General features: G+C 54.9%; 1 protein-coding gene across 3 annotated transcripts in view; it reads right to left on the bottom strand.

The window, feature by feature from the left end:
- The window catches only part of Inpp5a (inositol polyphosphate-5-phosphatase A), a 177717-nt gene that overhangs the window by 9851 nt on the left and 146678 nt on the right, over positions 1 to 21188 (bottom strand). For all 3 annotated transcript variants that reach the window (XM_046448787.2, XM_046448788.2, XM_046448789.2), the window contains 3 exons: positions 15717 to 15812; positions 15562 to 15636; positions 7220 to 7293 (listed from right to left, as the gene is read on the bottom strand). In XM_046448787.2, coding sequence (XP_046304743.1) covers positions 7220 to 7293; positions 15562 to 15636; positions 15717 to 15812 — 245 coding nt within the window. The remainder of the gene's footprint in view (positions 1 to 7219; positions 7294 to 15561; positions 15637 to 15716; positions 15813 to 21188) is intronic.

Below are 21188 nucleotides of genomic sequence, written 5' to 3'. Positions count from 1 at the left end.
TGTTTGGAAAATAATTACATTTTATTAAAAGTTATAAAAATATGTTTATAGAAACCTAAGAGTTTATTATTGTTATTTTAAAATGAATAATTAAATATTTAAAATTTATGGAAACTATCAGCAGATACGAAAACTCCTTGGGGTCCTTGACACTTTGAAGAGTGTAGGGATCCAGGCCCACAGAATTGCAGCTCTCCCCAAGCAGTGATCAGGGCCATCTGCTGACGGTGCAGCCCAGCACTTGCCACAGAGTGGTGGCCCAGGAGCTGGAAGCAGGCAGTGAGAGATCATGGGTCATGGTGGTGCACAGCCCGCCATGCCAGTGTGGACCTGAGGCATGGCCAGCCAGCACCAACCTATTTTGCCGAGGCAGCTCAGCCCAGCCCGGTAGAGACACCTGTTCCTCAGCACTCTAGACTAGGATGGAAACATCCTTCAGCTTACACAGACCCACCACCAACAGAAGTGGAGAATCAAGTCTCATCTCAAACTTTTATTTCAGTGGGACGTGGTTTTTCTGTTTAATACATGATAAGATCCATTGCTCTACCTTCTAAGGACACCTACAAATACTTGGCTACTCTTTACTATTTGCCAAAGCAAGAACTATGGCAGACACCTCATCTTTAACACAGGCAGTGTTCACATCAGCAGAGCTGAAAATGAGTCATCAACCAACACAAAGACCCCTTACACAACTCACAAGTGGAAACATGCTGGATCTGGGCTTGCAAGTGCAAGCATCTAGGCCTCCTGGGGACACAGGACCCCTCGGTCTGTCCTGGGACCCAGCAAAGAACATGTGCAAGGGTCCTGCCTCTGCCGGCATCAACCAGCTGGCCCTGGGGTGCGTCCTTCACCAGTGCAGCTGCTTCCATGCACACTGGTGAGGGCAGGGCTGGTGTGCCAGGGCACAGTAGTCCCCAAGGCAGGCACTTACAGCCATGTAAAAACAGGGCACAGAGGCCTGCACCGGGGCATCTCAACGGCAGGTGAGGGCTCCAGAAGGTTCCTTCTGGTAGAGGCAGCAGCAGCCTGGATTGGGCCAGCTGCCTGCAGCCATCAGGCCTGTGGTCATCTAAGAAAAAGTGCCAGGACACGAGGCTTCAGTGGGAAATAGTGAAGGTGGAGGGCTTCGCAGTACCTGGTCACGAACACCTTCTAAGTTAAGTGGTTGGTGAGGCTCAGTCCCTTAGGAATGCAGACCCACTAGCCCATGGGGACAGTGGAACAGCCACAAGGGCCCTTGCTGAAGGAGCCCTGTCACCACCATCACAAAGACCATCTGCTATAGAGTGCACTGGGGACGCATCTTCAGGGGCCACCAGGTGCTAGGCTCAATCGTGGAGTTCCTGCTGACCAGGGAGGAGGTCCTTCCCACAAAACAGAGGGACCGGACAGCAGGGGGAAGAGGCCACACGAGACACACCCAGCTGATCAAGGAGTTTGCAACTTGCTCACTGGAATGAAAGAGCAAAACCAGATAGATTCTGGAAAGGTTCTGAAAATCCAGAATTGCATGCAAAAGAAGAGCCTGCAGGGTTCCCTGAGGTCTGCTGGCCTGGCATACCTGCCAGACAGAGGCCAGCCTCTGGGCACTGCCATCCCATTGCTGCTGCTCATGGGCCAAGGCAGACACTGCCTCTTATCAGGGGCGAGCCCCAAGTTAAGAGTCCTCACAGCCTTCCAGAAGGTACTGGGAAGGCGCACAGCATGACTGGGCCCAAACACGTCCTGATATTAAGATGGAAGGACCAGCTCTGGGATGGCACGTGTCTTATCCAGGAGCAGTGTGGCCAGCTGCTTTCAGGTACTGTGGACTCACTCTACCCCTGGGTATCCTGGAACTGGGAGAACAGCTCGACAGGGTCTCTGGGGCATCCCAGGTAGCCACATGTCTAGCAGCAGACCTCAGACCCAAGTTGTGGGCCCAGGCCTCCACCTGCAGTACAGCCCTGAGGTGATCCTGGGGCTTTCCACAGTGCCCCACCCTGCATAGCAATCAAGCTACTGCTGCCCTCCTGCAGACTGGTGTGGGTGCACTTGGTGAGGAGACACCAGCAGCAGCACAGGGCAGGAAGGAGCTCATGAAGAGGACAGGGTACCTCAACCACCATGCCTCCCAGAAAGGCTCCTCCCAACTCACCCAGAAACTGTCCCTGCATATTACAATGCTCACCTTGTGGCAAGCAACAGGCAGACCAGGCTATGGGAAAGTCTACACCCTCAGCTCTCCCAGGCCAGCATCTTGGCGGACTTCTACCCTCTACTCCAAGTAGAATAAATCCTGTATGTGCAGGCTGAAGTCCTCAACCACCTCCAGCAGGAAGACTGCTTTGTATGGCAACCATACGCAAATGTACACACGGCCACCCATGCTCACTCATGTACATGCACCCATGAACGCATCAACAAGCATGCATGCACAAGCATGCATGGGCACACAAGCCTACTTACGTGTGTACAATCACAGAATGCATATCCTGTGTGCCTAAGCCCTGCACTTGTACATGCACACAATTATACACACACATTCATGCATACTCATGAACACACCCATGCAATTTCCAACACCTAGCATACATGCACATGCCTACAAAGGCCTATGAGCACACACATGCATATGACTGATCTGTGTGCACATGTACACACACATGTACACATGGACACTCAAAGTATACACACTCAAAACCACATACACACACTCATACACATCTTGCATGTGTGAAAACACTGACACACACATGCAAACCCACGTGCTGCACACACATGAGCACATGCTAACACGTGCACATAGCACAGCCATCTGCACAATTCTCTGCACACATCACATTCATACCACATCTACACTTATCTGCATGAATTCTTATTCCTGAGCACATGCATGCTGCTCATGCACATTTGGGTGTGCTGGGGTTCCCTGCACAAGTTGACCATGCTCTAGCTAGCATTACTGTCATCTGAGAACACATCTGTCCTCACTTATTTATTTGTGCTGGGTCCTGGTACGTGCCAAGTGTGGGTTCCACTGACCTGCAAGCCAGCCGTGAGATATGTCTGAGTAGGATGGAGCACAAAGCAGCACCTCTAACCACTGCCTTGGTCTTCCCAGCTCTCCCTTTTGCTCAAGCCACTTCCCCAGTCTAAAAACGGTTCCCCAGACCCGACATGGCACCCATCAGGGGCCCATGAATGCTACTCAGTGATCACAGAGTTTTAAAACACAGTAGAACCAATGGGAGAAGGGCCAGTGGGTGTATCCTGGGAAGTGGGGAGATGTCAGGTGCATCCTGGGTGAAGAAGGACCATCAGATGTACCCTTGGCAATGGGGGAACACTGGATGTGTCCTGGGTGGCAGGGACACCCTCAGGAGCCTCTGGTTGAGGCCCACACACAGGTGCATGCTGTAACTGAGCAGAGAGGTCAAGGTATTTCTGACTATGAACTGGACCCTGGCATTTGAAAGTCAATGGTTTAGTCTGGAGCATCCTCTCCCTAACCCCACTGCCTCAGAACACCTCAGTGCTATTTCCAGGTTAAAGGAAAACATTTGTAACTAAGCCAATGAGCCAACACGTGCTGGCCCGTCCTGTGTGCTCAGCAGGCAACACGTGCTCACGTGCACTCCCCGAGGCGTGCAGGACTGTAGGGCAGGAAGCTGGGTGAGGGCACATGCCTGCTTCTGGGAAGTAGGTGCCCCATGAAGCCAGAAGGCTAGGAAGGAAAGAAGATGAGCAGACTATGGGGCAATCCATTCAAGCTGTAGGGGAGAAAGGGGTCTATTCACTGAAGGCCGTGGTCCTTAATCCTGCAGGAGGGCAACATGGGCAGGTGGCCAAGCACAGCAGGATCCTGGCTGCAGGGCAAAGCACATACCACCAGATGGGAGTGAGGGGGTGCAGACTCTGGTGTTGCTGAGAGGACTACCATGACCCCAGAAGACAGGTGAGCTGCACTTGCTGGGGAGCCTCAGGTCTGACGACAAGGGCACAGCTCACAGCCACAGCTAGCGTGGGGCTCCAGACCCTCCACTCGGCTCCTGCACTGCCTTCCAACAGTCTGCACATGCAGAACACAGGCACAACAAATGGCCATCTCAGTCTTCCTGGGTGGGCTCAGCTCAGTGTCTCAAAGGTATCAGCCAAGGTATCAGCCTGGCTTTATCCAAGGGCCGGGGTCAGCTCCAGTCCCTGAAGGGTGCTGGCAGATGGGTGCCCTCTCCTCGCTGGCCCTGAAGCTGGTGCCAGCACCTCAGTTCAAGGCTGTCTGCCTCTTCCAAGCCGACAGAGACTCAGTCACCTCCTGACTGTGAACCTGGCTTGCTTCCTGCCATCTCGGCCTCCAGCCAGAACTCTTGCTTCTGAGGGCTCACATTACTAGACTGGGCCCACCAGGTGATCTGAGCTACTATCCCTCTTTTAAGGACACTCTTCTTAATCACCTCTACAAAGTCCCTCTGGCAACTCAGGAAAACAATCCAGATCAGGAGTAAGGACACAGACACCTTTGGGGGCTACCCTTTGTGATGGTCAAACATGACTGCCAATGTCATTGCTTTTTGAAACATCTGGGTGTGCCCGTGAGTGTTCCAGAGATGACTGGAGTGTGGGTGGTGAACGGAGCCAGGACAGACACCCTGAGTGTGGGCAGCACCACCCTGTGGGCTGGAGCCTGCGTGGAGGGCAGGAGGAAGGGCGTGCCAGCTCCACTCTCCTCCAGCAGGTGCGTCTCGGGGCTGCTGCCACCACGGACCTCAGACTCAGCGGCTTCAGCACCTGGACCTGGGCTCACTCCAGAGACTCTCCAGGGAGCTCCCAGGCCCTCCGCCTCGGCTGCGTCACCACTGTCCCTCCTGTTTGGAGGCTCCAGCTTCTCTGGCGGAGCAGCTGCTGGTTTCCCAGCTCTGCAGCATGCAGACAGCCTCACGGGGCTCTCCAGCCTCCAACCCTGAGCCAATCTAACCACTCCATCTACATTCTCCTGGTTCTGCTACTGAGAGAACCCTGACGTACCTCCTACCATCCTACCTGCTCACACCCCACAGGCACTGGCTGGGGCACGGCTGTCTGCACACAGCCCACCCCAGCATCCCTGTGAACAAGGTAGCTCTCAAGTCTTGTCCTCTTTCCCATTTTTTTTTTTTTTTTGTGCTGGGGATTGGACCCAGGGCCTTGTGCGTGTGAGGCAAGCACTCTACCAATTGAGCTTGTCCCCAGCTCCAAATCTTGTCCTCTTGTTGCGAAAGTCTCCCTCTTAAAACCTACTGCTGGTGCTGGGGTTGTGGCTTAGTGGCAGAGCAAGAGCACTTGCCTAGCCTGTGTGACGCACTGGGTTCAATTTCAGCACCACATAAAAATAAATAAATAAAATAAAGGTATACTGTCCATCTACAAAATAAAAAAAAATTAAATAAAAGTACATAAAACCTATGGCTGCCCTTCCTGCCCTAGTCCAGGGAATGCAGGGCCCTTTAAGCTGGGTGAGAGCTGCTGGTCCCTGCATCTTGCCAGCCTGGCCTTGGTGCTCAGCAGGCCTGGGCTCTAGCCATGATCTTGGGAGGCCAGTGCCTGTAGTCTCCAGAGGCCACCACACAGCCCCTTCCTGACAGCATGCTGCTCAGAGTTCTAGAGCACACCAGCATGGCAAGGGGTCACCAAACCTGTGAGCCCTGGAACCTCTCCTGCCCAGGGGTGAACAGTAGGTCCTTTGCTGTTGTGTGGGCCAGGGGATCGATCTCCCTTGCCCACTCAGGCACTGACCAGGAGGCCCTTTAGACTCCCAGTCTAGCCAGATCCTGCTCTACAATTCTGGTGCCCAGGTGATAACTTGGGCCTGTGCTCCTCAGGGTGGTATCCCTAGCCTGCTGTGGTCCCCAAGCCTCCCTGCTCCCAGCCAGCCCAGAGAAGCCCTGATGTCTAGAGTTCCGCTGTTCAGAGAACGAGGGATGTTCATGGTATCTGACTGGCAACACTCAGCACAAGACCAGGAGCAATCCTGAGTGCATTTTAGATTCAGTACATGTCTGGAAAGACTTTAAGACTTTTCACTGCACGCCTAACTGTGATCCAGAGCCGGTGCTGTGGGTTCAGAGCATGAGACTAGGCATGCTCAGCCAGCACCTGTGAGGCCCCTCCATGGGCCTGTGGCTGCAGGCCACATATACACACGTGTTGAGGCCTTGGCCTGGGCACTGACCAGATGACCTGATGCCTAATGGGGCCCACAGTCCCTGTGTCTCCACCCACTGATCTGGGTACCTAGCCCTCTCACCAGCAACACCCCCACCCCCCAGTATAGGGGTGCAGCTAACCACAGCCCATGACCCAGGAGCCACAAGAGTCTTGAGCCCTGTGCAAGCCAGAGGCCCCTTCAAGCCTGTACAGACCCAACCCTTGACAGCTGGCACAGAGGTGGGGGTAGACAGGGTAAAAGGCTGCCTGCTGTCAGGCACATGGAAACATGCAACTGCTCATTCTGAGGCAAGGGTTCAGAGCTGACCGCTGGCCTCATGTAAACCAGTGGGCATGGAACAGGTGCCAGGCAGGTGTGGTCCCCAAGTGCACTAGGAAGCCTCCTCACACCTAGGCACTTCTCACTTAGTCCTGAGCGCTTCAATTGGACCTGAGAAAGGAGAAAGCAGGCTGCACTGTGATGGGCACCTGACCTCAGCCACCACCTTTGTGCATGCTGCTTCCAGAGGGGCATCCTGCAGGAGAGGCTCCGTGGGCAGGGAGTGCCCTCCTCGGGAACACCTGGTGTGCTGAGGCCCATGCAAGAGCTGTAGAGCTGGCCACCTCGTAAGCCACTTTCTGTCACTCATTCCTCTCTTCACACCACAGCCCTGAGTCCTTGTGCTGGTGTGGGGAAACTGGTTAGTGTTGTAGATTCAAAAACGTCAGAGTAGAACACAGAGAAAGGCACCTGCCTGAAAGACACACAGACCCAGAGATCCCCAGCTGCCGCACTGTGATGGTCCTGAGGTTCCAGACAGACACAGCACACACCACCCTGTGAGTCCTGGGTATGCACGTACAACATGGCTTTAGTTTGCATACTAGGAAATGTTTTTAAAAAATGAAGATAGGGCAATTCTTTATCATTCCCAGCTCATTTCTTTCTTCAGGCCACAGAAAGGCTGGGAAAGGTGCAGTTCACACAGATGAACCTGTGGAAGGTGAAAAGGTGACCGGGCCCATTCCGTAGGTGCAGTGTCCTTACCTGGGGGGGAATGAGATGTCCAGTTCATACAGTCTGTCCTTAAAGACAGACAACTCTTTGTCAAATTCCAAGAGCTAAAGAAAAGACAAAGAAGAGAATAAAGTCACTTGGGTTTTCTTCACTGAAGCATGGTAGTTAGTGTGCGGCTGGGATATTTGTGACTTCTAAAAACTCACCCGGCTCAAGCATTCAGAGTGACACCTGCCCTACCCAGGGCAGCCAGGTCACACGGCCAGCAAGACCCACAGGAGTCCTCTTGGCTTGCTGTCCAGCTGCCTCTGCTGCCCATAGTGCTCAGGCTGCCCAGCTCTATTGGCCCGAGACCCTTGCAGGCCACCCTGGCAAGCACTCCCTCCCTGGGCTGGGCCTGGGCAGTCCTCTCCAGAGCGTGCCACACTTTCTCACAGAAAGGACATGGCTCCCACCGCACCCAATGCCTGAAGTAACTTGTAGAGCCAGCAACATCAACTCTGTGTGGAGTGGATTGGAAGAACGGCCCCAAGTTTGCACACCAGAGAGACTCTAGCAGCAGCCTGGGGAGAAATGTTCATTTCTTTGTACAAAGGAGGCAACAAAATGCTCTGTTTTCTCAGGGTGCTTCAGAAACAAACACTGGGGGGGCATCTGCCCCCAAAGGAACAGGTTCCCACCAGTCACATCTCTGGTGGTCACTGTGCTCACCCTCTGGGACACTGTTCATTAATCACGTCCCACCCCACAGCTGTGTGGGACCATGGCATCGTGACAGGGCTCTCTCAGAAACCATACCGTGTCCTCCCTCCTGCCACCTCATCCATCATCTCTGAATGTGCAATTAGCAGCCTCATGTACACAGTGATTACCCGTGTGCCAGGCTGCCGCCTCCCCCTGGCGCCAGCCCCCTGCCTGCTTGCTGCAGCATCCCCGTCGCAGGTCAGCAGGGTTGGCCTGGCCTCACTGGCAGCCAGAAACAGAAACAGCCGAGATCCCCATCACACACCAGGGGCTGTGGCCCGGGCCCCCGGCTGCTGCAGGGGAAGCCCCTCATTCCACTTAGCACTGCAGCAGCAGCCACAGGGCTGGGTGAGGATGGGATTCCAAGAGGCTGCTGGCTTTGGCCTGCTGCGGACATGGTGGTCTTGGTCCCTGTGATCAATGAGAGGGGCAGATGTGCTTGCTCCACAGCCACCTGCCAACCTGAGAGCAGAGCCACCTTTTCCAAAAGGCCAAGGTGGGAGCCCTTGAAAAGGGCTGGGACTCAGAAAGGGTCATGGCCAATGGATATGCCTGGCCAACACACTGGCTGTTGGAGAGGAAAGTACAGGTGGGGCTCTGGGCTCCTCTCTGCCCCTACGTTTACTGCAGAGATTTTCAGGAATGCAGCCAAACTTGTGAGACCCCCAGCCGGTTGGGACGGGAGTGACGACTCCTTGGACAGGATACTTGAAGAATGCCATTACTGCACATGCCTGCTCACTTGCCCTGCCTGGTGTGCCTCCACGCCACGGGACTGTCCTGTCCTCTTCCTCTTGCCCTCTCTCAGTCCTGGGGGAAATGCGTGGAGCCGGTCGGCACCTCTGAAGGGAGAGCTGGCGGCTGGCGCTGAGCCACAACGCTGCTCTGGAGCCCCTGCCTGCTGCGTCCAGGAGGCCTGGTGCTTCCTTCAGCTCCTGCAGAGCCCCCCTTACACTTAGTGCCTGACTTCATTCTTACGTGGGAAGTTTTCATGGCTCTTGCTCAGGATTTACTGTGCTTCCTGAAGGCATATGACTTGGAAGAGTTCTGGAAAACAGCCACATGATGTCCTGCTGGATGAGAACTGGGCCCTCTTCCTGTGTCTCTGCTGCTCACCATGCAGCGTCCAGGTCCTAAGTCCTCCCCTCTGCTGTGCCCTCCGCCCTGGGCTCATCTTGGGGGCTGTAGCTTCTTGTCGATGTCCTAGACACTGTTTTCTGGTCTGCTGGTTCTTTTTTTCATGATGGGTACTTAGGTTTCTGATTCTTTAATGTTTTCAAAAATTTTACAGAACGTATGATAGAAGAGAACACTACCACATGACCGTCGTCTGTCATCTGACTGCTCAAACTTCTCACCTGTCCACCTGGCTGTAGCTGTACCTCCTGACCACAGTGGGGTGTGGTCAGTGGGGTGCTTCCTGGGCTCTGCATTCTGGGACTGTGGGCTCATCTTTGCGGGTTCTGCCTATGAGATTTTCAACTGTTGTGAATGAGGGCCCGCCCTCCAAGAAACTCCGCTCACTGAGAGGACACAGCCAGCAAGGTGCTCTCAAACGCACACTTCAGAGTTTCACCTCTTATGAGGAGTTGTAATGAACTCTTAATTCTCCTTTTTCTTGGGCTTTGAAGGAAACCTCTGGAACCTCAGATGCTATACTCCAGAGATTAGTGCAGGCCAGGCAGCCCCCCAGCTCTCTCCAAGTTCTCTGCAAGAAAACCCTGGGGGGAGCCATTCAAGATGTCAGCAAGGGTTGCGGTAGGGGGGTGGGGTGGGCTAGTGGGCAGTCAGTATTCTCCACTGCAGGCCTCTGGGAAGCAGCTGTAGGAGAGAAAGGCTCAGGCCTCATGAGGAGGCTGACAGCATGCAGACCAAAAGCCACCTCCAAGGAAACCTGCCACTTCCCCTGTGAGCAAAGCCAGCCCAGCTGGGACCTTCAGGGTCACAGGGTGCTATGGGCCACCTGTTGAGCCTCCTGCAGCATCTCCAGAGATTTGCAGCTGGGGCTTTGCCACACCTGTGTGAGCAGAGATGGCCTTGAATGAGCCTTTGCTCAATGGTGGGCCCACAGTTCTGCGTAGAGCATCTGGAGAGCTCTGTTCCCAAGAAGGAGCCTTGTTCCATGGAGGGAGTGTGGCATATCCCCTCCCAGCTCTGGCTCCTCTGGCCTATCTGTGTCCCTAGAGTCCCTGGCACACTGGTTTGCAGTGCCGGCCAGGGACCTGTGTGGTCCACAGAGGAGATGGCATGGAGTCCAGCCCTCAGGGGCGTTGGGCCTGGGCTGCCTTCACTCTATGTTAGAGACAACCCCGAGAAGCAGCAGGTACGCACGGACCAGGAACACATAGAGGAGTGCACAGAGGTGGAGCTTGGGCCAGCACAAGCTCATGCGGCTCTGAAGAAAAAGTGATGTTTCTCTGCAAGGTGATGCTGCTGCTCAGGGGTGGGGCGTCCCTGCCTCCAGCAGCCAGGGTCCATAGGGTGGGGTCTCTGAGCAGGCACTACAGCTCCAGCATTTGGGTCTCCTGTGGGCATGTTGTTGATACAGGATGGCACGTTAAGGGACATGTGAGGAAGGGTCTGAGCAGGGCCAGGAAGATCAGGACCCAAAACCTCCAACTCAGGAGAAGCACACCCTGACTCAACACAGTAGGCAGGCCTCATGACAAGGCGGCATTCGGCAGCCCAGCCCCAACTGCAGACACATCTCAGCTTTCATCCGCACCTGCCCACGAAACACAGGAGGAAGACACTGGGGCAGGGCTAGTGGAGTGCCCACCCAGCCAGCACCCCAGCATCAGCCCGGCCCAGTTCCCCAAAGTCACGCCTTACAACATGTTGGCTCAGGGTTCTGTAAACATCAACAGACATGCATCTATACACATGTGCAACACACAAGGACACACACGAGCACACACACAAGGATACACATGAGCAAAACATGTGTCATGTATATATAGACATGTGCATACACATACTCATGCACACGTGGCACAGATACACATGCAGATATTCACACACACATGCATACATATACACATTTGTTTTGCTTCTAAATATCTGATTAGGCTAAGGAAGTACAAGCTAGACTGACTACATTCACCATCTTTGCTCTGCATTCTGCATCAGACCACCATATGTAGACATGATCACGGTTTGGAGGTCCTCATAACCAGCTCTGGGGACTCGTGCAAGGGTGAAGTGACTTCACATCAATGTTCACATGGGCACATGTGCACCTGAACCTATGGGGGGTAGCTTTCACTGTCACCCACCCAAGACTCCACAGCATGAGACTACAGAGCTGTGTAGACTCCCTGTGGGCTCCTGTGTGCCAGGGCCTGCTCCTGGAGTGGCAGAGCCTCTCTCTGGCCTCTGCCTGGGGACACCCATGTGGGCATCACCTGCATGCCCTACACAGCTGCACTGGAACATGCACATGAAGAGCGGCTACTAGTGCAGACATCCTCACACGCTCCAGTATGCACAGTCTCATGGTCAGGGTGAGTCGGGGAGCAGGAAGGAGGGGCTCAGACTGCCTGGGGCACCAGCCATGGGGGGAGTAAACAGTCCAGCTTGTCCTGTCTGGACTTCCCGGGATTCGCCAGTGGCCGCTCTGCCTGGAGTGGTGGCCCTAAGTATTACCCAGCACACTGAGGCCACTGTTCTACCATGTTTCCATGTAAAAAGAAAAGCAGACAAACATGGTTTGGAATGAATCTGGATCTTTAGCTACTTAGATGGTATGAGACCCTAGGAGGGGAGGGCTGGGACCCTTTCCTCTGCCCTGCAGGCTGACATGCCCACTCTGTCACCATACCTACATTGTCCTCATGCTGAAAGAAAACCTGGGGGGAGATACCACCCCTAAGTCACCCAGATGGACTCGCAGCCTTCTCTTGACACAGACATGTCCTGAATTCGTACAACTGTGCCCTCTGAGTGCCTGCTGGCCATGAGCAAACCAGACATGACCTCTGGCTTCCTGGACCTTTATATCTAGTGGTGACAGCCATACAGACCAGGGCATAACTGCACTGTGTGGAGGGTGGGTGCAGGTGGGCCCAGTGTCCCCACCTGGGTCCCCACTGGGGTCCCTGCTTGACTAGTATGGAGACAGCCCAAGGTTCTGGGCCCACACACCCACATGGGATGAGGTGGACTAAAGCTACAGCTGCCACCGGCATAAAGCATCAGGTGCCAGCCGTTTCTGACGGGAAATTACCCTGCACTCCTGCTGAACTGATGACTTGTATCTCTTTGAGATTTTTCACAAACATGATAACCAATTTCACGTGTACCGTAAACACTCTTCTTGATTAGGACGTGAAAGCAGCACCCGCGTGTGGACAGTGACAAAGCGGCTGCTAGCCCCACGTATCTGTCAGGAGCCGCCCAGCTGCACGGATTCCACCGTTGCCGCAGAGACACTGTGCTGATAAAGAAAAAAGAGCCCGGAAAATCAATGCCCTCGGAGCGCAGCGGCTGCTAAACACACAGAAAACATCTCCATCCAACAGGCCAAGTGCTTCGGAAATTCCCAAGCCCTGCCCTGGGACAGCCAAGGAAAATTTAATCTCTCCAAATCCTCACCAGGGCACTCCATCCTGCGGCCCTGACAGCCACACTTATAATTAATTATACAATTTCGATGGGAATATCGACTAAACAAAGCTATAAATCATAGAAAAAGTCAATAGGCATGGACACATTCAATCATGTCCCGGCCAATGATTACTACTCTTAAAATACAATAATTATTTTCAGGAGCCAGCTTGAATTAAATTTCTGTCAGATGGGTACAAGACCGGTGGTTGATGAAGGATGCGATGGATTTTGGGGGCTGCGTCCGGCGCAGGCACATCCATCCTGCGGACGTAGTTTGTTTTTAGTGCTCGCAGCGCGGCGTGTTTAGCCAGACCATGAAGATGAGATGATCTCCAACGCTTGTTAGGCCGTTTATCTTGTCCCCTCCAGGGCTGCGGGCACGACTTTCCAGATGCTGGGAGTGACTGGCGGTGGGTGATTCCTCTGAGCACTGTAGAACTTGGGCAAGAGCCTGGGCACCAGTGTTAGCCAGGATCTGCAAGACACTTCTGAAGGCCGCGTGTTGGTCTGAACAGGAGGATGGGTGAGGCGCACCCCAGGTCCCGTTCATGCCTGGCTCTTTGAAAATGACACAGCCCTGCCTGGGCAGGCATAGGGCTTGGGGTTCCAGGGGCCTGCATGCCCAGCCTTGCTCACTGCAGACAGGTACACAGGCCTCCGGGATCCCAGTCTCCACTTCAACTCAGTGGCATTTTCTTCTATTAGAATCAATTCAAAAGTTCTCCTGAAACTTCAAAATACTTGCTTTTCTTAAAAACAAAGTCATACAGTAAACGTGAACTTCATTTACGGTAGAATGTCCATCTTCATGACTGCTCTAAACGCCCTTGGCACTGTGCCGACACTCCCTTCTGCTTCCAGAAAGCGCACGCCTCCATTCACAGCACACCCAAAGCCAGGCGGTACTTCTCTCTTGGCTGGTGCAGCCTCCTCACCAGGGTCATTGCTCCCTCTGCAATGTTCTGGCCCTGCAGACACCCACACCCCCTGAGGGCTCCTCTACTCATTTCTTGCCCTGCACAGGGCCCTCGGTGATCTTACTCCCCTGACTCTGAGGGGCCTGCTCCACGGGAGGCCCACAGTACTCCATCTGGCCTTCTCCAAGCTGAGATGGACATGCAGTCCCCACATCTCCTTGGGCATTCACTCTCCACATAGGCTCACCCCTTGCCTCTACTGAAGTGAGCTGGGATGCCACCCTGCTCAGGTGGACTGGATGACAGCCACTGCCCTAGCAGAGCTGCCCCTCTGGGGGAAACTGCACTGAGCTCTAGGTCTGCAGAAGGGCACCAACAGCACCGGGGAGAGTCAACCTACTAGGTCCCAGAGGCCCAGGGAGGAGGGGTGCAGGGAAGTGCTCTGTCAGAGGCTGCTGGCAGAAGTGGACAGTGGGGAGAAAGCACAGGGACTCCTCCTGCAGACAAGCAGAAGTCAGGCCAGTGACACCAGCATTCTGGCTTCTGAGGCCAACAGGCTTGCTTACACAAAGGATGCAAAGTCCTGATGTGACCAACCAGCAGCAGTGGGGGCATGAGCGGGCAGATCCTCCAGCAGGAGAGAGGTGGCAAGCCAGGAGGAGGACCGGTGGCACTGAGCAGTGGGAAAGTTGTGGACGGGGCTGGGTGCGTGGCCAGTGCCAGATGTTACCTCCCAAGCAATGAGGCAGGAGAGGGGCCGGGGGCTGAGCAGGCAAGGCAAAGGATGCAGTCCTGGGTCACTCATTTTTGTGTGTTTCGTCTTCAGTGCTGGGATTGACACAGGGTCTTGCTAAATTGCTCAGGGCCTCTCTAGGTTGTTGAAGCTAGCCTTGAACTTGTGATCCTCCTGCCTGCACCTCTTGAGTTGCTGAGGTAATAGGTGTGTGCCACCACACTCAGCAGGACAATTGGTTTTGAACCATTCCAGGAACATGGGGTGGGTGGAATCTGCTGGACCTCTGGAGAGCTCCCTTTATAGGGTATGCAGATGTGCCCTGGTCTCCTGTAAGCACTCTGTACACACTGACCTGTGAATACTCCCACACTTCATGAGAGGTACACAGAGACGGAGAGCTGGTCCAGGACAAGCCCATGAGTGTGAATAGCTCACAGCGCCCAATCTGCAAGGCCACGGTCTGCCCTGGGCCTGCCCACTCACTTCCACCTCCTCTCACTAATTTGCCACTACTGGCAGCTGCCTGAAAGCAGAAACCCCCTCCCACTGCAGCCCCACAGGGGCCACAGTGGCTCCTCCACCTTCCAGGACCAAGTCTTCACGTTTCAGGAATCTCAGGAGCTGCTGCTAGATGTGGCTGTTACTCTGCAGCCTGAACTCGCCCACAGAGGAAGTCTACGCCACAGAAACTGGTACATGCACAAGTGCAGCCCTCCCCCCAGCACTGTCCCCCATTCACCAGAACACAGCTACGAGCACACAACAGGCATCCAGCAGGCAGTGTACAGCCAATACATTAAAAAGAGGACAAAACTGTTCCATGATGAAAAGTGACAAGAGGAAGATGTAGGCACCTCTCAGCACCAGCTGTGCAGAGCTCTTGGAGGGAGGGCAGGGCTTGGGACTGAGGGCAGACTCTTGCAGTCAGTGTCTCTGCCAGGAACCCCCTCTTCACTGACCAAGCTGAAAGTTCCCAGTATCACAGACATCCACTTACACACGTGGTCATGTACACACATGCACACACCTACTCGCACACACACATGCTCACACATTCATGTGCACACCCATCACTACGTACAGGAAGTGCTGAGTCCACCAAGACACCCAGGACCTTGCCTCTTCCCTGGAGGGGTTTCAAGTGATGGGCTGAGTGAGCTTCATGCTGCCCGTGAACATGCACAAGGCCTGGGGAGCCCAGCCTAGCCCAGGTGCTGCATGCGCCTACAGGCCGTCCCCAGCCAGGATGGCCTGAACCCCTGGGAAGCTGAGGCCTAGATGGTCCTGTGTAAGCAGCAGCCCTGGTGGGGCCCCACCAAGGACGCAGAAGTCACATGAGAGGAGTCCAGGGTCGGGAAACAGCTCACCGCAGTGCCATTGTCATCCCGGAAGACCTCCTGGTTGAAGTAGTCGAAAAGCTTCTTCTCCAGCTGCAGCACCACCTGCCAGGACAGAGCGGCCTTAGCACTCAGGGCGCCTGCAGAGGCTCCTCGCCAGGCAGGCGTGGCTGGGGGACACTCACCTTCCGGTCATTGTCTGACTCCCGGAATATCAGCTTCACAACCTCATTGGTGTCAGCGGCCCGGACAGTCTGCATGGTGGCCTTGGTGCATAGGGTCTGCAGAAAGACACCAGGGAACTCAGGTCACAATCAGGGTTCCCTGGCCACTTTCCTCGCGCCTGCTCTGATAACCTCCCCGGTTGCTCCTCACTCAGAGGGTGCGCGGTGGCGGTGGCTGCGGCTGCAGCTCTGTACATAAGGCAGGGTCTAGGCAGGCGAGTGCAGGCCATCCAACTGGCTAACAATTAAATTCAAGCCTTTCCAGAAGGTTCTTATCTTAAACTCAGGAAGACCATGGAGGTCATTCTCCCACTCCTCAAACGCAAGACAAAGCTGGAGACCCCAGGCAGAGGAGCACTAGCCGGGCAGAGCCCCTGCCCACACCACAGGGCCAACTAGGACCACTTGAAGGGATGTGCAGGACCTGGGGGGGCCAGCATTGCAAGATGTCTGAGAGGAGTGAGGCCCCACACCCCTGGTCATGGGGATAGGGCAAGAGGGCACTCTCACAAAATGCTAGAGCTACTAATCAGGCAGCACAGGGCAGCACTGCCTGGGGCTGGCGAGGGTGTGTGGAATAGCAGTCTGTCCCGGGTTGGAGTTTGCATGTAAATTACACCTCACAAGCCTTCTTTTAAAAGAGAGAATACAGAATTTTTACTTTAAGGAAAGACCACTGTGAAAGTCCACCACTGCAGGACCACCAGCCTCCTACCCAGGCAGGCGCCCTGCAGCAGTGACAGGCTCCTGCAGGTGTGGAGGGATGTGCATAACCTGGGTCACCACTCCCAAAGCACACTCCAGGGCAGGCCATTGGCATTCAGGGCACAGATCAGCTATCTGGGCCAAGCCCCAGCCAGAGTGGCTTTTGGACTCCTGTGTCAGAAATCAGTCTGGCTGCCCCTGAAGAGGGAGGATTAGGACTAGCACCCAAACAACCCAGGCAGTTTGGCCACCCTGCTAGCCCTGTGTCCTATGGAGGTCCTAGCCCCATCCAGATGCTAATGCGCTTAAGTGGCTTAAGCCCCTGCGTGAATGGGGAAGGCTCTGGGCTGCAGACTGCCATTGTGGCCAGGCAGGACCGGGTCCAGGAAATTCATGGCTCTGTCTCCTGAAGGCATCTGCTAGAAACTTTTTAAAAAACTGCTTTATCCTACCACTTCAGGCAGCTCCCAAAGGCCAAACATCTGATGGTCCCCTGGCCATGCAAAGGGCTGGCGCCCCCACCCCTTTCTCCTGCACCCTCTCCCATGGAGCCACCTCATTCACAGGTTTTAAAGAAATGATCAGGGGCTGGGCCTTCCCCTTTGCCTTTCAACCCAGAGTCGTGACCACTCATGCAGAACACCGCCTGGACGGCCTTTCCGGCTCAACTACTACAGAAGGGATTTTGCTCTTTTGAAAGGAGGAAAAAATACCCCCAAATGCTATTTTTTAAAGGCCATCTAAGATTCACTGAATTATTCTTAGCTGCCTAAAAGGGCCTGGAAGAGCCTGCACAGAGCTTCGCTGGCACTTGAAGGACAGTTTCCCCTGAATTTCCTGGAATGCCACGCACCAAGGTGCCCACCTATCTGTAGGCCCGTGAGATTCTTGGTTTCTTCTTGTTTGCACAACCATCAAAGGATGCTTCCTGCACCCAGGTCTTCAGGCCCAGGGCACTAATGACAGTGGGAGAAGGCTGCCTTCTCTGCAGGCATCACACTCTTACAGCCCATCTGACATGCACAAAGTGTCCCAGAGGTCAGATGCCCTGTGCACACGTGTGCAGTGGCCCAGCTTGACTCATCCCAGGAACTAAGTCTGACCCTCAATGTCCACACAAGTGTTGTCAGAAATGCTGCCCCAAGAAGTCCAAAAATCTATGAAAGGTAGGAGCTGTGGAGCCCAACTGCCCACACCTCTGAACCAATATTAAAGAGCCCTTTAGAAGACCTGAGTCAGACTGTGCCCTCTGGCAGACACAGTGAGTACCACAACACACGGGTTCACCTGGGGTGGCAGTGAGCCAGGGACACAGCCTGCAACCCAGAACAAGAACCGAGACTCCACTCATGAGCTGTGGACACCTCCTCTGCCAGGGGAGGCATGGGTGTCCAAGGAGCAGGGGCTTCTCAGGAGCAGGGCTGCCCAGGGATCTGCCAGGAGCCCAGTTAACACATCCTTCCCGGCCTTACAGAGTCTGACTTGGGGAGCTCAGGACACGATGCACCTTTCAGGAAGCATGTTCCTAAGGCCCATGGGATAATTTCTGGTCTATGGTGGTTAGGGCCTACCAAGCATCCAGGTGTGGGGGCACTTGCCTGTAATCCCAGCAACTCGAGAAGTTGAGGGAGGAGGATGACAAGTTCAAGGCCAGCCTCAGCAACTTAGCAAGACTCCGCTCAACAGAAAAAAAGGAAAAAAAAAAAAAAACAGATGAAGAAGAAAGAAAAGAAAAGAAAAAAAGGGGACTAGGGGTTGTGGCTCAGTAGTTAAGTGCCCCTAGGTTAAATCACCAGTGCCAAAAACAAACAAAACCAAAAAAGGCACAACAAGCAAAACTACATAAAAATAGATTTTAAGATTTCGACCATAAATGGAAACCAGGTAAGGCAGCTCAGAGTGAAGTCACAGGACCACCGCTCTACAGCCATTCTTCACCTGTGAGCTGCTCGTTGTGGACCAGAGTTATGACTGTTTCCTGGGCACCTGTGTGACCCCCTCCGGGGTCAGGGGCCATTTCAGGAAGCATCTCAGCCTACATTCCAGCAGCTGGTGAGATGTGGCCTCCCCTTCAACTCTGACCTCACGGGCAGGCTCCCTCTCTCCCAGGACCAGGCAGACAGGGACTCCCAGGTGACACCACTGATCAGCATGCCTTTTGGGTTTGCAGTACTAGAGCTGGGGTGGGCACGGCTGCCCTCAGCATCCAGCCACCACCTGTGCATGCTGCGCATGCCTCCTCTCCATGCCCAGTGCCAGGTCCTGTGGGCAGCCAGGCGGACAGTCTTGCACTGGAGTTAGTGGGGTATCTGAGTGGGGAGCTAGTGAGCCCTGCTGGAGGAAGAACAGCAGGGGTCAGACCAGAGCACGTAGGTGCACACAGGACCAGGCAGTGTGGTCTGGGCACTGGGAGAGAGGTTGTGGGGGACCCTGGAGAGGAGGCCGGGACTGGAAGGGCCAGCAGTGAAGAGTAAGGCGATAAGGGAGGCCACCTAACTGCAGCAGGGACAAGGAAGCAGGGAGCAGCAGAAGACTGCTCTGGACTGAGGCAGGAACTATGGAGTGGGCCACGGAGAAGGGGATGTGGGTCCCACCCCTGGGGGACTCGGGCGGACACAGGATGCACCAGCACAGCCAGTGGCCTTTGCTCCTCAGAGGCAGAGAGTTCAGGTGTACCCACTTGGGAGAGCGCAGGCCATGTGTGCTCAGAGGCGTGCTTGGCATTAAGACACTGCTCGACGGGACAGGAGGGCTGCCTCTCTGCTGCTGTCAGTGCCAGCACCTTCTTGGAGGGAGGCAGCTGAGGAGCTCCACTACCCAGATCAAAAGCCAACAGGCCACAGGTGCTGCTGCTGCAGACCTCCTGGCAGTGGCCCATGCACAGGCCGCCCGGAGCCGCCTGGAGCAGCCTGGGAAGGGCAGCATAGAAGGACCAGATTCCTTACGTTGGCTTCTTCCACCTACTGGCTCTGGCACAGCCTGTTCCAAAACCTGTGCCAGGGGAGCACAGGCAGGCTGGTAGGGAGGGCTCCTGGACACATGGTCTGGACCTGGAGGCCACCGCACACAGCATTGTCTGGCTCAGGACAACACTTGGGGAGGGGTTGACAGTGCCATTGTTGGGTGGCCTGTCATTCACCAGTGGCAGCACAAAGAGGTGGGGGCAAGTTCCATGCTGACTTCAGTGGGCAGATGAAACCTAGCAGCCAGCTGTCGAGAGGCTGTTCAAGGCGCAAGAGACCCTGGCCCCACAAAGGGCCGGACGCTGCCCACTTCTTCACCTCCCCAGGAGCTGCCTCCTCTTGCTTCCCTCCCTGTGGGTCCACGGCTAACAGTCAAACGACCCAAACGCAAACTGGGGCCTCCCGAAGGAACTGTGCTGTGACGCCCACGCCTGCCCAGCACTCCAGGAGGACATCCACAGGGAAGCACACGCCAAGTCCACTGCCCACAGCCCAGGGTGTGAGGGACTCTGGCTCTCCCTTGTGGGCCCTGGCTGACAGTGGTGCTCCCGTAGGTTTCCCGGGAGGAGCTGCAGCGGTTACCAGGGCTATGGGTTCTGACACATCTGCAGAGCAGCCACAAGTGAGTCGGCAAGTCAAAAGTAAACCTTAAACTTGAGAACAACAAAACAACCCCCTTCCTTGAGAAGGCAGCTCTGTGCAGGCCACGAAGACAGCTGCAAACACTGGCTGCTGAGCTCCTTATAGAGAAGTCTGCCACAATGGTAAGGGCAGAACTGGGAACCCACTCGGCCATGGCCTGTGTCACTGTGTGAAGGCCACTCAAACCAGGCAGCTCCAATGGGCCCCAGCACACGGGGGCACCCATCTGATGCAGCCCTGGGGCCAAACTTGGAGGGCATCTTTGACAACTGAGGCTCTGTGGGCCTGTCAGGTTGGAGATCCAGAAGCCACTCCCAGGGAGCACTTCAGGCTGCAGTGACCGTGGATCACTGCTCACTTCCCCTTGTAGCAAGGGCAGAGAAGGCCCTTGAAGGCAAGTTTGACCCAGCACACTGCCTGCTGGCACCCTGCAGCCTTCAAGGGGTACCCGTGGGGTGTTGAATTAAGGAGGAAGGCAAAGGATGGACCAGGAGGAGCAGAGCCCGGGCTGTGCTTCCTCCCGCTGGAGACAAGGAGCAGCGGGCCTAAAGATACACTTTGCCAATTTTTCATGCCCATCCCTCTCAACGTGACCCTGCTCCTGAGCTTTTATCCCTCTGACAAGTTCACAAGGCAAACAACCAGACCCTCTGATAGCATGAAATTGGGACAAAGGCCCAGGGACAAAGGGGACAGGAGCAGATGGGCTTGCCAGGCCAAACTTCAGCCACATGCAGATGTTCTAGGATCTCTGAAACAAGATGCTTGTAAAACAAGGTCTTCCACAGGTTAAAGACGGGGCCACAGGAAGCCACAGCCTGTCCTGATGGACCTCAGCAGAGGCCACGTGGGGATCATGAGTCTCTCAGGCTCGTCTTGGATTCCGGAGGGGAGGAAGACACCTGCGCTGTGTCTGAGGCGTTTGCAGGCACTGTTGGCTTCTCGTGACTCTACTATACTAGGGCCTAAAAGCCACAATCCCTAAGGCTTCAGTGAAAAACAGGAAAGACTACAGGACAGCAAAAGTGGGGGAAGCTCCCGGGTGAGCCAGCTGGGGCACAACAGCGCCCACCAAGAGAGGAGGGGCGGAGGGGTAAAGAGGAGGGAGGGGCTGGGAAGGGAG

This window comes from Marmota monax, unplaced genomic scaffold (genome assembly GCF_021218885.2).
Source record: "Marmota monax isolate L192 unplaced genomic scaffold, Marmota_monax_Labrador192_F-V1.1 WCK01_AAM20220418_F8-fsc00076, whole genome shotgun sequence".
Classification (NCBI taxonomy): Eukaryota; Metazoa; Chordata; class Mammalia; order Rodentia; family Sciuridae; genus Marmota; species Marmota monax.
The sequence above is the reverse complement of the archived record's forward strand: the minus strand, read 5'-3'. Positions and strand labels throughout refer to the sequence as shown.